The 15,641-nt window shown below is 37.7% G+C and overlaps 1 protein-coding gene across 1 annotated transcript in view; it reads right to left on the minus strand.

The window, feature by feature from the left end:
• The window catches only part of MANBA (mannosidase beta), a 129,337-nt gene that overhangs the window by 36,929 nt on the left and 76,767 nt on the right, over window positions 1-15,641 (minus strand). The window contains exon 12 of the mRNA XM_060115533.1: window positions 2,026-2,244. Coding sequence (XP_059971516.1) covers window positions 2,026-2,244 — 219 coding nt within the window. The remainder of the gene's footprint in view (window positions 1-2,025; window positions 2,245-15,641) is intronic.

The following is a 15,641-nucleotide window of genomic DNA, read 5'->3' on the forward strand; positions in this document are numbered from 1 at the left end:
CTAAAACTAAAAGACAGCACAGGAGTAAATTTTTGTGATCTTAAGTTAGGCAATGCCTTCTTAGATACGACACCAAAGCACAAGCAATGAAAGAGGAGATTGATAAGTAGAACTTCAAAATTTTAAATTTTGTGCTTTGGGGACTTCCCTGGTGGCACAGCAGTTAAGACTCCATGCTCGCAATGCAGGGGGCCCAGGTCTGATTCCCTGGTCAGGCAACTAGATCCCACATGCATGCCGCAACTAAGTGTTTCCATGCCACAAATAAGGAGCCCACGTGCCACACTAAGGAGTCCGCCTGCCTCAACTAAGGAGCCCACATGCCGCAACTAAGACCCGCTGCAACCAAATAAATAAATAAATAAATATTTTAAAATAAAGAAAGAAAGAAAATTTTGTGCTTTAAATGACACTATCGAGTAAGTAAAAAGACAACACACTAATAGGGAGAAAATGTTTGCAAATCATATAGCTATTAAAAAATTACCATCTATATCATGGACATATAGATGGTATGTTTTTTGTAAGCTCTTACAATAAACTCTTACAACCCAATAATAAAAAGACAATCCAATTAAAAAGTAGGCAAAGGATTTTTGCCTACTTTTTATTTCTCCAGATATTTCTCCAAGGAAGATATATAAAGAGCCAACAAGCACATAAAAAGATGTTCAACATGATAGGCCATCAAATAAATACAAATTTCCTGTAAATGTAAATTTCCAGGGAAATGTAAAAAAAAAACAAAAATGGGAAATAACAAGTGTTGACAAGGATGTGGAGAAATTGAGACCCTCGTGCATTGCTGGTGGGAATGTAAAATGGTGCAGCCACTATGGAAAACAGTTTGGCAATTCCTTGGAATATTAAACATAGAGTTACCATACAACCCAGCAATTCCACTCCTAGGTATATACTTAATAGAATGGAAAACATATGTTCACACAAAAACATGTACACAAATGTTAACAGCAGCATTATTCATAATAGCCAAAAATGGGGAATAACACAAATGTATATTAACTGAAGAACACATAAACAAAATGTGCTTTATCCATTCAATGGAATATTATTCAGCAATATAAAAGAAAGACATACTAATTCATGATACAACATGGATGACCTTTGAGAACTTTATGCTGGGTGAAAGAAGCCAGTCTCAAAAGATCACATATGTTATGATCCCAATTATAAGAAAGGTACAGAACACGCAAAAATACAGACACACAGAGCAGATTAGTGGTGCCTAGATCTGGGATGGGAGGGACAGAGACAGCGAGGAGTGACTCCTAATACAGAGGGTACAGAGTTTCTTTAGGTGATGTAAATATTCTAAAATTAGATCATGGTGATGGCTGCACAACTCTGTGAAAACCATTAAACTGTACACATTAAATGAGTACATTGTATGGCCAGTGAGTTATGTCTCAATAAAGCTGTTAAAAAAAGAACACAAGTCTGAAACAGAATCCATCTGCAAAACGGAATCTTTAGGAATAGAGAAGGTGAAGTGCCATACTGAAAATCAAACACACCAACATGAAGAAAATGGAAGAGGAGGAGGAAGAAGAGGGGAGAAAATAAAAGGAATGATATGACATGATAACATCAGACAAAGGTTTATTTATCACATTCATTTCTCTTATTGTAGCAAACTATCCAGTTCTGAATATCTGTAAGCAATAAAACAGCTGCAGGACACATAGAAAGTAGTAAGTGAGAGTAATTTTCACATGTGATAATAACTCAGCCTTCAGTAATCACTGGCTTCCATTTAATTTTTGAATACTCTTGAAGGAACATAATTAAAAGCAATATAGAAAAGTTATAATCCCCAGAATGATGACTACAAGAGTTTTAGTACCCCAAAGGTTAAGGATAAAAAGTTCTTTTCTATTATCTTCTTCCTACAATTCCATTTAAATAAGAGGTAGGTTTCATTTGACTTTCTGAACCACTGTTAAGGAAGTGACATACACCCATGCCCTACCATTCTGAATCACTGGGAAATCAAAGATGGCTTACCTTTTCTAACGTACTGAAGGAAGGCCAGGACTGATATCCATATTCAGATACAAATCGAGCTTTGGGGAAAATTTTCCAATTCCAGCAATCACCAACATAGTCATAAAAATGTACGTCACCATAATTCGGGTCATATGGGTTTTCAGAGAGCCAGCCTTCTGCAGTGGATTTAGCCCCATTTGTAGGACTGGATGTGATAAAAGGACGAGTCTGGTCTCCCTGGGTTCAGAAATAAAATGGTTTAAAAGATAATCTTTTCACCCAGTACAGTACAGATCACTTACTTCTTTAAAAGTACTATCAGGTCCCAGAAATGCCAAGTAGCTGATAGAAAAATAACAGAGCCACTTACCTTCTTCTGCATTTGACAACCACCGGCACCTGTCTGCTCTTTGCCAATCCTTCATATCCTTTCCTAATGAACTGTAGCTTATTCCTCACAGCAGCTGTTCCTAATTTTTTTCAATCATGTCTTACCTATACTTGACCTTCTACCATCATGGGTAGTATACAGTCTGGTGCTGAATTTCTCAACCTTGGCACTAGTGACATTTGGGGCCTGATAACTTTTGGTTTTGTGTGTGTGCTGGGAGTGGGGGAGGTCCTATACATTCTAAGATATTGAGCAGCATACCTGGCTTCTACCTACTAGATGGCAGTAATACCTACCCACCTCCCATGCCACCCACGAAAAAATGTCTACAGACACTGCCAAATGTCCCCTTGTACCTTGGGAACAAAATCACTTCCACCTGAGAAACAAAGGTCTAATGGTTTAGAATGGGCTATTGAGTCAGAGGAACATGAGTTTGAATCTCAAATTAGAACCTTATTGTTTGGGGACAGGTCTAAGCCTCAGTAGTCTTATCTGTAAAATGGAGATAATAATGGTACCTCCTTCAGTGGGCTATTGTAAATGATTAAAAAAAAATGTGTGGAAGAGATGGCTAAGTGTCCATCAAAATTCATGTTCCCATTTCTGTCCCTAGAAAGTGGCTTGCTAACTATTTGCATCTCTGTGCAGCCACATTCTCACCCTCTTCCCCAGTTTGCACGCAAAGGCCTAAGAGGTGGTGGGGCTGGAAGATGGAAGGAGCCTGGGTCTCTAAAAGGAGGAGAGCTGCCTGCCCATCAGGAGCAGCCATTGTATAGTGTTACTGAGTAAGAAAGAAACTTTTATTATGTAAACCACTGAAACTCTGTGGTTTCTTTGTTACAGTAGCCAATATATAATTACTTAATCTAGTGTCTAGCACACAGGGAGAACTCAAAATGTTTTAATTATTATTATCTCAATTAATGAACTTACTTCCTATTTCAGTGAGAAGAATCATTCATTTAGCAAGTATCTGTCAAGTGTTTATGGTGGGTCAGGTTTTTCAGCACTGCTGAGAGAGAGAGAGACAGAATCTATGGCATCATCCAGTATTAACGCATCAAATCTCTTTTGAGCATTTACTATGCACCAGGCATACAGTTTCTTCTACACACTGGAGGTTCAGCAGGGAACAAGACAGACATGCCGACTGACCTCTTAAAAGAGCAGACTGAAATCTAGTGGTGGAACCAGATGCTGAGCAAGTAATTGTAAGTGTGATGAATGTTTTAAAGGATAAGTACAGGGCTCCTTGGAAATACAAAACATGTAGAAGGCCAATAAGGCCTCTCTGAGAAATAGATTTTCAGAAAATAGTTTTCTCAGCTCTTCTCCATTAGGTCTCACTTTTTCTTGGTATAACCACCCGGTTTTTTCTCTTCTCATTCCTTTTCTGTCACAGGGGGAAAAAAACCTTATTCTTTTCCTTCGCCAGAGTCTCTGTCTGTCCTCTGGTCAACCTTTGATTTCATTTTGGAATTAAAGCCAATAAATTAGCCTCCACTCTTTTAGAAATCTCTCCACTGTCCTTTTCCCTTAGCTTAAGGGCTCCCCGCATCCTAATTTTTAAAAAGTCCCTCGATCCCTTGTAGCCCATCAGATTTCTTTACCACCCATTCCTTCCTCAGCCCCTGACACTCAATTCCTGATCATTCCACTCCACTAAAATTGTTTTTGGTTTTGGTTTTTCATAAACTACACATGGACTTCTACTTCCCAAATAAAGCAAGAATCCCCACACTCTTCCCTCTCTGGTGAGCAATAAATGACCTGTTTACCACCCACAATTTCTGAAGTTCTCCCCACCCCTCACTGCTTGTTCCCTACTCTTTCACATTCCGGTTTCTCCAAACCTTTCTGATAATTCCTTCTCCAGCTCCCCTCTCCGTTCTTAGATGGACATCACTCTCTCCAGCCCCTCCTGTTCTATACCTTCTCCCAAGTCTGTCCCTCTCACCAATGTTCTGATTACTCCCAAACTGCTTCACCTTCACATTTCTATTTCCAATAACCAGCTCCACATTTCTACCTGGCTTCTCCTGCCCACATCTCAAATCCAATCTTTCAAAGCAGAATTCCTTATTTACTTATCCCAAACTTATTTGACTATGCTTCGTACCTTCATTAAAGGTACCCAAGTAGGAATCATCTTCAATTTCTCCCTCTGTCTCTCTCACCTCCCACACTCAGTTGCTCTGAATCAAATTTTTTTCCATCACCTCATTTCAAGCCCCACTACCTATGACCTATATGACCTTGAGCAATTAATCTTTCTAACCCTCCCACGTCTTCATCTCTAAAATAAAGATATTTCTCACATGCCAGGGTGCTTGTAAAAATTAAGTAAATCCTACAAAGCACCTATATCATTAATATGTTAGTATATTATAATAATCATATTAGTTAATACAATAATTAGTCTATCAATGCCTGGCATATAATATTCCCAATAACTTGGAATTTTTGGTTATTATATCTGTTTTCCTTGCCTAGAATCTCTCATCTCCCTAATTCTTTGCAAGTAATAATACCAGCAAGAACATGGGTCATATAAAATTTCTCCCCTCCCCCAAAATGTTCACTAGCTTCCCATTGTCTACTGAATGAAACCCAACTCCATAACATGATTCAAAGTCCTTTTAAGATTTGTTTCCAAACTGCCTTTTCTGTCTTTGACTCTCCACACCAATCCATGAGTCCCTTGCTTCAGGCACTGGGCACTGCTTGCTGCTTCCTATATATATATACTTGCTTTCACCTCTTTTCACCTTTACTGACATTGTTTTCATGGCCTAAAATACCTACAGAACAATCTTTTGCCTCAAATTCTATTCTGCCTTTAAGGCTTGGTTTGAATGTCACCTTTTAATTAAAAGCCTTCCCAGATCCTTCCAGTTAAAATGAATGGCTCTTCCACATAGTTGCCAACACTTTGGAACTACATTTTTCATAGCACTTCTTTCACTCTGCCCTGTAGAGCTGGTATTTTTTTCCTCGTTACCTCCTGAGAGCAGACTATAAGCTCCGTGAGGATAACAGTTTCCCCAGAGCATCGGGAATGAGGCTTTGCTCCTAGTAATACTCAACAAATTTTGGTTGAATTTTAAAATATTGGAAAGCATGGTAAGATTATGGGTAATCAAATTTTAAACAATATTCTATTATAATGGCTTTGAAGTAGAATTGGAGAAGGCTGATCAACTGGCCTTAATCAATCAAGCTTGATTGGTTTCCCTCCATTATTCCAGATTCTTGAATAATTTAGTAAGTTGAGCCAGTCAGTAAAATTACTAATGAGTCTCTGCCTAAAAATGTCCACCCATGATGATGCACTATGATTCCTTTCCATTTTTTATCATTTCCACTTGAGGCTTGATTTTTAGTCTCAAATCTCACAGATGATTTCTTCCTAGATCATGACCTTAAATGCTTATTTGGACAAAGAGATATGTAAGATAAACCAAGAGACTGACTATTTTTAAAAAGCATGAAGTGCAAAAGAAAACTGATCATTTCATTTAGTGTGTGGATAGATCAATTTATGGTCCTTTTCCTTAAATGCCTTATGCTTTGATATAAATAACAACAGTAATGATTATATAGCACTTAATCCTGTCCATCTTGAAAAAAACTGGCAAACATCAATTACTGCTCACAAAATCATTTTAAAAAACACAGATTCCCTTGCGAAATTCCCTGGCAGTCCAGTGGTTAAGACCCAGTGCTTTCACTGCTGTGGGTCCTGGTTTGATCCTTCGTTGGGGAACTAAGATCCTGCAAACTGCGTGATGCAGCAAAATAAATAAATAAAGCAGTTGTCCTTGTTCAAGATGGCAACATAATTATCTTCACACAAAAAAAAGATAGTTAAATAAATAAATTAATTAAAATTAAAAAAATAAAAAACATAGATCCCTTATAAGAAAGGCATCACATTTCCATTTCAAAGATGGATAAGAAGTGATATACAGAAACTAATTTTTTATTAGTTCAAAAATGTAGTGTTAAAATTAGAGATTAAAGTTTGAAAGTATCTGAAGACCTATCTTGTTGAGTGAAACCAACAAGGATGATAATGATGATTATCATTAAGTAAAACTCCACTATGTGCCAGAGTCTGTGTAATGCACCTCCATCCTTTATCTCACTTAATCCAAATAACATCTCTTAAGAGTTGTTAACCCTTGGCGAAATGAAGGTTAAGTAATTTGTCCAAGATTATATAGAGAGTAAGTGGCCCAGCCAGGATTTGGAGTCATGAGCTCTTAACCACTAAGCTATGAAACAAAAATCCTCAGATATTAAAATCCAGTTCCGGGGCTTCCCTGGTGGTGCAGTGGTTGAGAGTCCGCCTGCCAATGCAGGACCCACGGGTTTGAGCCCTGGTCTGGGAAGATCCCACATGCCACGGAGCAGCTGGCCCCGTGAGCCACAATTACTGAGCCTGCGCGTCTGGAGCCTGTGCTCCGCAACAAGAGAGGCCGCGATAGTGAGAGGCCCGCACACCGCGATGAGGAGTGGCCCCCACTTGCCACAACTAGAGAAAGCCTTCGCACAGAAGCGAAGACCCAACACAGCCATAAGTTAAAAAAAAAAAAAAAAAAAAGAGCCGGTGACACGTACGTGCGCCGAGACAGCGTGAATTGGAGGGAAAAAAAAAAAAAAAAAACCTCAATAGGTTACCAGAGTAATTCAAGGTAAACTACAAATAAAGGATAATTGAGACAGCACCCAATTTTTCATTAAAAAAAAATTTAAAAAATAAAATAAAATCCAGTTCCTAAATCCATCAGATATGAAAAACATAATACCAATATGGTGAGTAACCAGATTATAAGTGTTCTGTAAATATTAATTAAAGCTTATACCATCACATTTTATGAATAGAAAAATTCTTCATGACACATGACTTAGCATAACAGATAAGCAAAAAATTTGAACCTATGTTTTTCATAAATTCTCACTGAAGTTTCCTCACATAAATGGAATAATGCCATTATCTGGCACATATAAGTGCCAAAATCACATACCATTCTTTTTAAAATATCTCTCTTCAAATTGCTTCAAGGATATACTTCAAATATTTAAAACATCTAATTACAGATACAAAATTGTAAAGATAATTAGATGATTAAATCACATGTTAAACATTAAAGTTTTTAAAAAGTCAGATCTTTTGAAGCCATTACCACAAAAACAAACATGATGCTTCCTCTTCCTGCAAAAGAAATCCAGTTTATATTAAAATAGAGTATGTATTCATGTAGTAAATGCAAGTATAATATGCCTATTAAACAGATAGTGGTGGAAAGAGAACCACCATAAAGGAAGGGCTCTAAGGTGAAGTTGGCAACAAGCTTTTTCCTATCCCTTTACCTCTATATCACATGCCAAGATATTCATATATGATATATATCAAATTTTACTTTAGCATGTACAATTATAGAATTTTAGAAGTAGTATATCACTCAGACTAAAATTGAAGGAATGGAAAAGGATATTCCATGCAACTGGAACCCCAAAGAAAGCTGGTGTAGCTATACTTATATCAGACAAATAGACTTTGAAATGAAGACTGTAATAAGAGATTTAAAAAAAGGAGTCCCTAACAATAAAGGGGTCAATTCAACAAGAGGATACAACATTTGTAAATATTGATGCACCCAACATAAGAACACCTAAATACATAAAGCAAATATTAACAGACCTAAAGAGAGAAATAGACAGCGATACAAAAATAGTAGGGGATTTTAATACCTCACTTACATCAGTGGATAGATCATCCAGACAGAAAATCAGTAAGGAAACACTGGCCTTAAATAACACATTAGATCAAATAGACTTAACAGATATATATGGAACATTCCATACAAAAGCAACAGCATACACATTCTTCTCAAGTGCACATGGAACATTCTCAAGGCTAGAGCATATGATAGGCCACAAAACAAGATTCAGTAAATTTAAGAAAACTGAAATCATATCAAGCATCTTTTCCAACCACAGTGGAACGAAACTAAAAATCACAGAAATAAAGTGAAAAATTCACAAATATGTGGATTATTAAACAATCTGCTACTAAACAACAAATGGGTCAATGAAGAAAGCAAAAGATAAATCAAAAAATACCTTGAGACAAATGAAAATGGAAACACAGCATACTAAAACTTGTGGGATGCAGGATAAGCAGTTCTAAGAGGGAAGTGCATAGCAATAAATGCCTACATCAAGAAACAAAAAAAATCTCAAATAAATAACCTAACTATACACCTCAAAAACTAGAAAAAGAAGAACAAATGAGGCCCAAAGTTAGTAGAAGGAAAGAAATAACCGATCAGAGTACAAATAAATGAAATAGTGTAAAAAGACAATAGAAAATATCAATGAAATTAAGAGCCGGTTCTTTGAAAAGATAAACAAGGACTTACCTGGTGGCACAGCAGTTAAGAATCTGCCTGCCAATGCAAGGGACATGGGTTTGATCCCTGGTCTGGGAGGATCCCACATGCCACAAAGGAACTGGGCCTATGAGCCACAACTACTGAGCCTGCGCACTAGAGGCCACAAGTCACAACTACTGAAGCCACACACCCTAGAGCCCATGTGCCGCAACTACTGAGCCAGTGTGCTGCAACTGCTGAGGCCCACGGGCCTGGAGCCCATGCTCTGCAACAAGAGAAGCCACAGCAGTGAGAAGCCTGCACACCGCGATGAGAAGTGGTCCCTGCTTGCCGCAACTGGAGAGGGCCTGCGCGCAGCAACAAAGACCCAACACAGCCAAAAATAAATAAAAATTTTTAAAAAAGATAAATAAAATTGACAAACTTTTAGCTAGACTCACCACAAAAAAGACAGCAGACTCAAGTAAATAAAATCAGAAATGAAAGAGGAGATGTTGCAACTGATACCAAAGAAACACAAAGATCATAACAGACTACCATGTACAACTATACACCAACAAATTGGACAAACCAGAAGAAATAGATAAATTCCTGGAAACATACAACCTTCCCAGACTCAATCATGGAGGAATAGAAAATCTAAACAGACCAATTACTACTAAGGAGTTTGAATCAGTAATCAAAAACCTCCCAACAAAAAAAAAGTCCAGGACCAGCCAGCTTCACTGGTGAATTCTACCAAACATTCAAAGAAAAATTAATACCAATCTTTCTCAAACTCTTCCAGAAAATAGAAAAGGTGGGAACACTTCCAAACTAATTATATGAGGCCAACATTACCCTGATACCAAAACCAGACAAGGATACTGCAAGAGAAGAAAATTACAGGCCAATATCCCTGATGAACATAGATGCAAAAATCCTCCATAAAATATCTGCAAACCAAATTCAACAATACTTTAAAAGGATCATGCACCATGATCAAGTGGGTTTTATTCCAGGGATACAAGAATGGTTCAATATCCACAAATCAATCAACATGATACACCACATTAAAAAATGAAGAATAAAAGTTATATGGTCATTTCAAAAGATGCAGAAAATACACATGACAAAATACAACAACCATTTACAATAACAACTCTCAACAGGGTGGGTACAGAGAGAACATACCTCAACATAATAAAGGCCATATATGACAAGCCATAGCCAACATCATACTCAAAAGCTCAAAGCTTTTCCTCTAAGATCAGGAACAAGACAAGGTTGCCACTTTTATTCAACAAGTATTGGAAGTCCTAGCTAGGGCAATTAAGCAAGAAAAAGAAATGAAAGAAATCCAAATGGGAAAAGAAGAAGTAAAACTGTCACTATCTGCAGATGACACAATATACGGAGAAAATCCTAAAGATTCCACCAAAAAACTGTTGGAAATAACATACGAATTCAGTAAAGGTGTGGCACACAAAACCAATATACAAAAATCTGTTGTTTCCATACATTAACAATGACCCAGCAAAAAAAAGAAATTAAACAATCCCATTTCCAATTATATAAAAAAGAATAAAATGTTTAGGCATAAATTTAACTAATGAGGTAAAAGACCTATACACTGAAAACTGTAAGACACTAATGAAAGACATTTAAGAACACACAAATAAATTGAAAGATATTCCATGTTCATGGATTGAAAAAATAATAATATTATTAAAGTGTCCATACTACTAAAAGCAATCTAAAAAGATTCAATGAAATCCAATTCAAAATTCCAATGGCATTTTTCACAGAAGTAGAAAAATCAATCCAAAAATTTGTATGGAGATTGGTTCAAGATGGCAGAGTAGAAGGATGTGTGCTTGCTCTCTCTTGCAAGAGCAACAGAGTCATAACTAACTGCTGAACAATCATCCACAGGAAGACACTGGAACTCACCAAAAAAAGATACCCCAAATCCAAAGACAAAGGAGAAGCTGCAATGAGATGGTAGGAGAGGTGCTATCACAATAAAATTAAATCCTATAAATGCTGGGTGGGTGACTCACAAACTGGAGAACAATTATACCACAGAAGTCCACCCACTGGATTGAAGGTTCTGAGCCACATGTCAGGCTTCCCAACCGGGGGGCCCGAAAACGGGAGGAGGAATTCCCAGATAATCAGATGTTGAAGGCTAGCAGGATTTGATTGCAGGACTTCAACAGGACAGGGGGAAACAGAGACTCCACTCTTGGAGGGCACACACAAAGTAGTGTGCGCATCGGGACCCAGGGGGAAGGAGGACTGACCCCATAGGAGACTGAACCAGACCTACCTGCTAGTGTTGGAGGGTCACCTGCAGAGGCGGAGGGTGGCTGTGGCTCACTACGGGGACAAGGACACTGGCAGCAGAAGTTCTAGGAAGTACTCCTTGGTGTGAGCCCTCCCGGAGTCCACCATTACGCCACTAAAGAGACTGTAGGGGGCTTCCCTGGTGGCACAGTGGTTGAGATTCCACCTGTCGATGCAGGGGACACAGGTTCATGCCCCGGTCCGGGAAGATCCCACATGCCGCGGAGCGGCTAGGCCCGTGAGCCATGGCCGCTGAGCCTGCGCGTCCAGAGCCTGTGCTCCACAACGGGAGAGGCCACAACAGTGAGAGGCCCGCATACCACAAAAAAAAAAAGAGAGAGAGAGACTGTAGTCTCCAGTGCTGGGTCGCCTCAGGTCAACCAACCAACGGATAGGGAACCAGTCCCACCCATCAGCAGACAAGCGGATTAAAGTTTTACTGAGCTCTGCCCACCAGGGCAACACCCAACTCTATCCACCACCAGCCCCTCCCATCAGGAAGCTTGCACAAGCCTCTTAGATAGCCTCATCCACCAGAGGGCAGACAGCAGAAGCAAGAAGAACTACAGTCCTGCAGCCTGTGGAACATAAACCACATTCACAGAAAGAAAGACAAAATGAAAAGGCAGAAGACTATGTACCAGATAAAGCAACAAGATAAAACCCCAGAAAAACAACTAAATGAAGTGGAGATAGGCAACCTTCCAGAAAAAGAATTCAGAATAATGATAGTGAAGATGATCCAGGACCTCAGAAAAAGAATGGAGGCAAAGATCGAGAAGATGCAAGAAATGTTTCACAAAGACTTTGAAGAATTAAAGGACAAACAAACAGAGATGAACAATACAATAACTGAAATGAAAAATATACTAGAAGGAATCTATAGCAGAATAACTGAAGCAGAAGAATGGATAAGTGACCTGGAAGACAGAACGGTGGAATTCACTGCTTTGGAAAAGAATAAAGACAAAAGAATGAAAAGAAATGAAGACAGCCTAAGAGACCTCTGGGAAAACATTTAATACACCAACATTCACATTATAGGGCTCCCAGAAGGAGAAGAGAGAGAGAAAGGACCTGAAAAAATATTTGAAAAGATAATAGTTGAAAACTTCCCTAACATAGGAAAGGAAAGAGCCACCCAAGTCCAGGAAGCACAGAGAGTCCCAGCAGGATAAACCCAAGGAGAAACACACCAAGACACATAGTAATCAAGTTGACAAAAATTAAAGACAAAGAAAAATTATTAAAAGCAACAAGGGGAAAATGACAAATAATGTACAAGGGAACTCCCATAAGGTTAACAGCTGATTTCTCAACAGAAACTCTTCAAGCCAGAAGGGAGTGGCACCATATATTTACAGTGATGAAAGGGAAGAACCTACAACCAAGATTACTCTACCCAGCAAGGATCTCATTCAGATTTGATGGAGAAATCAAAACCTTTACAGACAAGCAAAAGCTGAGATAATTCAGCACCACCAAACCAGTTCAAAAACAAATGCTAAAGGAACTTCACTAAGTGGGAAACACAAGAAAAGGACCTACAAAAACAAACACAAAACAATTAAGAAAATGGTAATAGGGACATACATATCGATAATTACCTTAAATGTGAATGGATTAAATGCTCCAACCAAAAGACACATGCTTGCTGAATGGATACAAAAACAAGACCTATATATATGCTATCTACAAGAGACCCACTTCAGACCTAGGGACACATACAGACTGAAAGTGGGGGAACAGAAAAAGATAGTCCATGCAAATGGAAATCAAAAGAAAGCTGTAGTAGCAATACTCATATCAGATGAAATAGACTTTAAAATAAAGACTGTAACAAGAGACAAGGAAGGACACTACCTATTGATCAAGGGATCAATCCAAGAAGAAGATATAACAATTATAAATATCTATGCACCCAACATAGGAGCACCTCAATACATAAGGCAAATGCTAACAGTTATAAAAGAGGAAATCGAGAGTAACACAATAATAGTGGGGGACTTTAACACCCCATTTATACCAATGGACAGATCATCAAGACAGAAAATTAATAAGGAAACACAAACTTTAAATGACACTATAGACCAGATAGATTTGATATTTATAGGACATTCCATCCAAAAACAGCAGATTACACTTTCTTCTCAAATGCACACGGAACATTCTACAGGATAGATCACATCTTGGGTCACAAATCAATCCTCGGTAAATTTAAGAAAATTGAAATCATATCAAGCATGTTTTCTGACCACAATGTTAGGAGGTTAGAAATAAATTACAGGGAAAAAAAACATAAAGCACACAAACACATGGAAGCTAAACAATACATTACTGAATAATCAAGAGGTCACTGAAGAAATCAAAGAGGAAATCAAAAAATACCTAGAGACAAATGACGACAAAATCACGACGATCCAAAAGCTATGGGATGCAGCAAAAGCAGTTCAAAGAGGGAAGTTTATAGCAATACAATCCTACCTCAAGAAACAAGAAAAATCTCAAATAAACAATCTAACCTTATATATAAAGGAACTGAGAAAAAAGAATAAACAAAACCCAAAAGCTAGTAGAAGGAAAGAAATCATTATGATCAGAGCAGAAATAAATGAAATAGAAACAAAGAAAACAATAGCAAAGATCAGTAAAACTAAAAGCTGGTTCTTTGAGAAGATAAACAAAATTGATAAACCTTTAGCCAGACTCATCAAGAAAAAGAGGGAGAAGACTCACATCAATATAATTAGAAATGAAAAAGGAGAAGTAACAACTGACACTGCAGAAATACAATGTGTCATAAAAGAATAGTACAAGCAACTCTATGAAAATAAAATGGACAACCTGGAAGAAATGGACAAATTCTTAGAAGGATGTAACCTTCCAAGACTGAACCAGGAAGAAACAGAAAATAAGAAAAGACCAATCACAAGTAATGAAATTGAAACTGTGATTTAAAATCTTCCAACAAACGAAAGTCCAGGACCAGATGGATCCACGGGTGAATTCTATCAAATATTTAGAGAAGAGCTAACACCCATCCTTCTCAAACTCTTCCAAAAAATTGTAGAGGAAGGAAGACTCCCAACCTCATTCTATGAGGCCACCATCACCCTGATACCAAAACCAGACAAAGATACTACAAAAAAAAAAAGAAAATTACAGACCAATATCACTGATGAATATAGATGCAAAATACTAGCAAACAGAATCCAACAACACATTAAAAGGATCACACACCATGATCAAGTGGGATTTATCCCAGGGATGCAAGGATTCTTCAACATACGCAAATCAATCAGTGTGATACACCATATTAACAAACTGAAGAATAAAAACCATATGATCATCTCAATAGATGCAGAAAAAGCTTTTGACAAAATTCAACGTCCGTTTATGATAAAAACTCTCCAGAAAGTGGGCATAGAGGGAAGCTACCTCAACATAATAAAGGCCATATACAACAAACCCACAGCAAACATCATTCTCAATGGTGAAAAACTGAAAGCATTTCCTCTAAGATCAGGAACAAGACAAGGATGTCCACTCTCACCACTATTATTCAACAATGTTTTGGAAGTCCTAGCCATGGCAATCAGAGAAGAAAAAGAAATAAAAGGAATACAAATTGGAAAAGAAGTAAAACTGTCACTGTTTGCAGATGACATGACACTATACATAGAGAATCCTAAAGATGCCGCCAGAAAACTACTAGAGTTAACCAATGAATTTGGTAAAGTTGCAGGATAGAAAATCTCCTGCATTCCTATACACTAACAACAAAATATCAGAAAGGGAAATTAAGGAAACAATCCCATTCACCATTGCAACAAACAGAATAAAATAACTAGCAATAAACCTATGTAAGGAGGTAAAGACCTGTACTCAGAAAACTATAAGACACTGATGAAAGAAATCAAAGATGGCACAAACAGATGGAGAGATATACCATGTTCTTGGATTGAAAGAATCAATATTGTGAAAATGACTATACTACCCAAAGCAATCTACAGATTCAGTTCAATCCCTATCAAATTACCAATGGCATTTTTCACAGAACTAGAAAAAATTTTTTACAATTTGTATGGAGACACAAAAGACCCTGAATAGCCAAAGCAATCTTGAGAAAGAAAAATGGAGCTGGAGGAATCAGACTCCCTGACTTCAAACTATACTACAAAGCTACAGTAATCAAGACAGTATGGTACTGGCACACAAACAGAAATATAATCAATGGAAATGGATAGAGAGCCCAGAGATAAACCCATGAACCTATGGTCAACTCATCTATGACAAAGGAGGCAAGGATATGTAATGGAGAAAAGACATTCTCTTCAATAAGTGGTGCTGGGAACACTGGACAGCTATATGTAAAAGAATGAAATTAGAACACTTCCTAACACCATACAGAAAAATAAACTCAAAATGGATGAAAGACCTAAATGTATGACCGGATGCTATAAAACTCTTAGAGGAAAACATAGGAAGAACACTCTATGACATAAATCACA

Source organism: Mesoplodon densirostris, chromosome 1 (genome assembly GCF_025265405.1).
Source record: "Mesoplodon densirostris isolate mMesDen1 chromosome 1, mMesDen1 primary haplotype, whole genome shotgun sequence".
Lineage (NCBI taxonomy): Eukaryota > Metazoa > Chordata > Mammalia > Artiodactyla > Ziphiidae > Mesoplodon > Mesoplodon densirostris.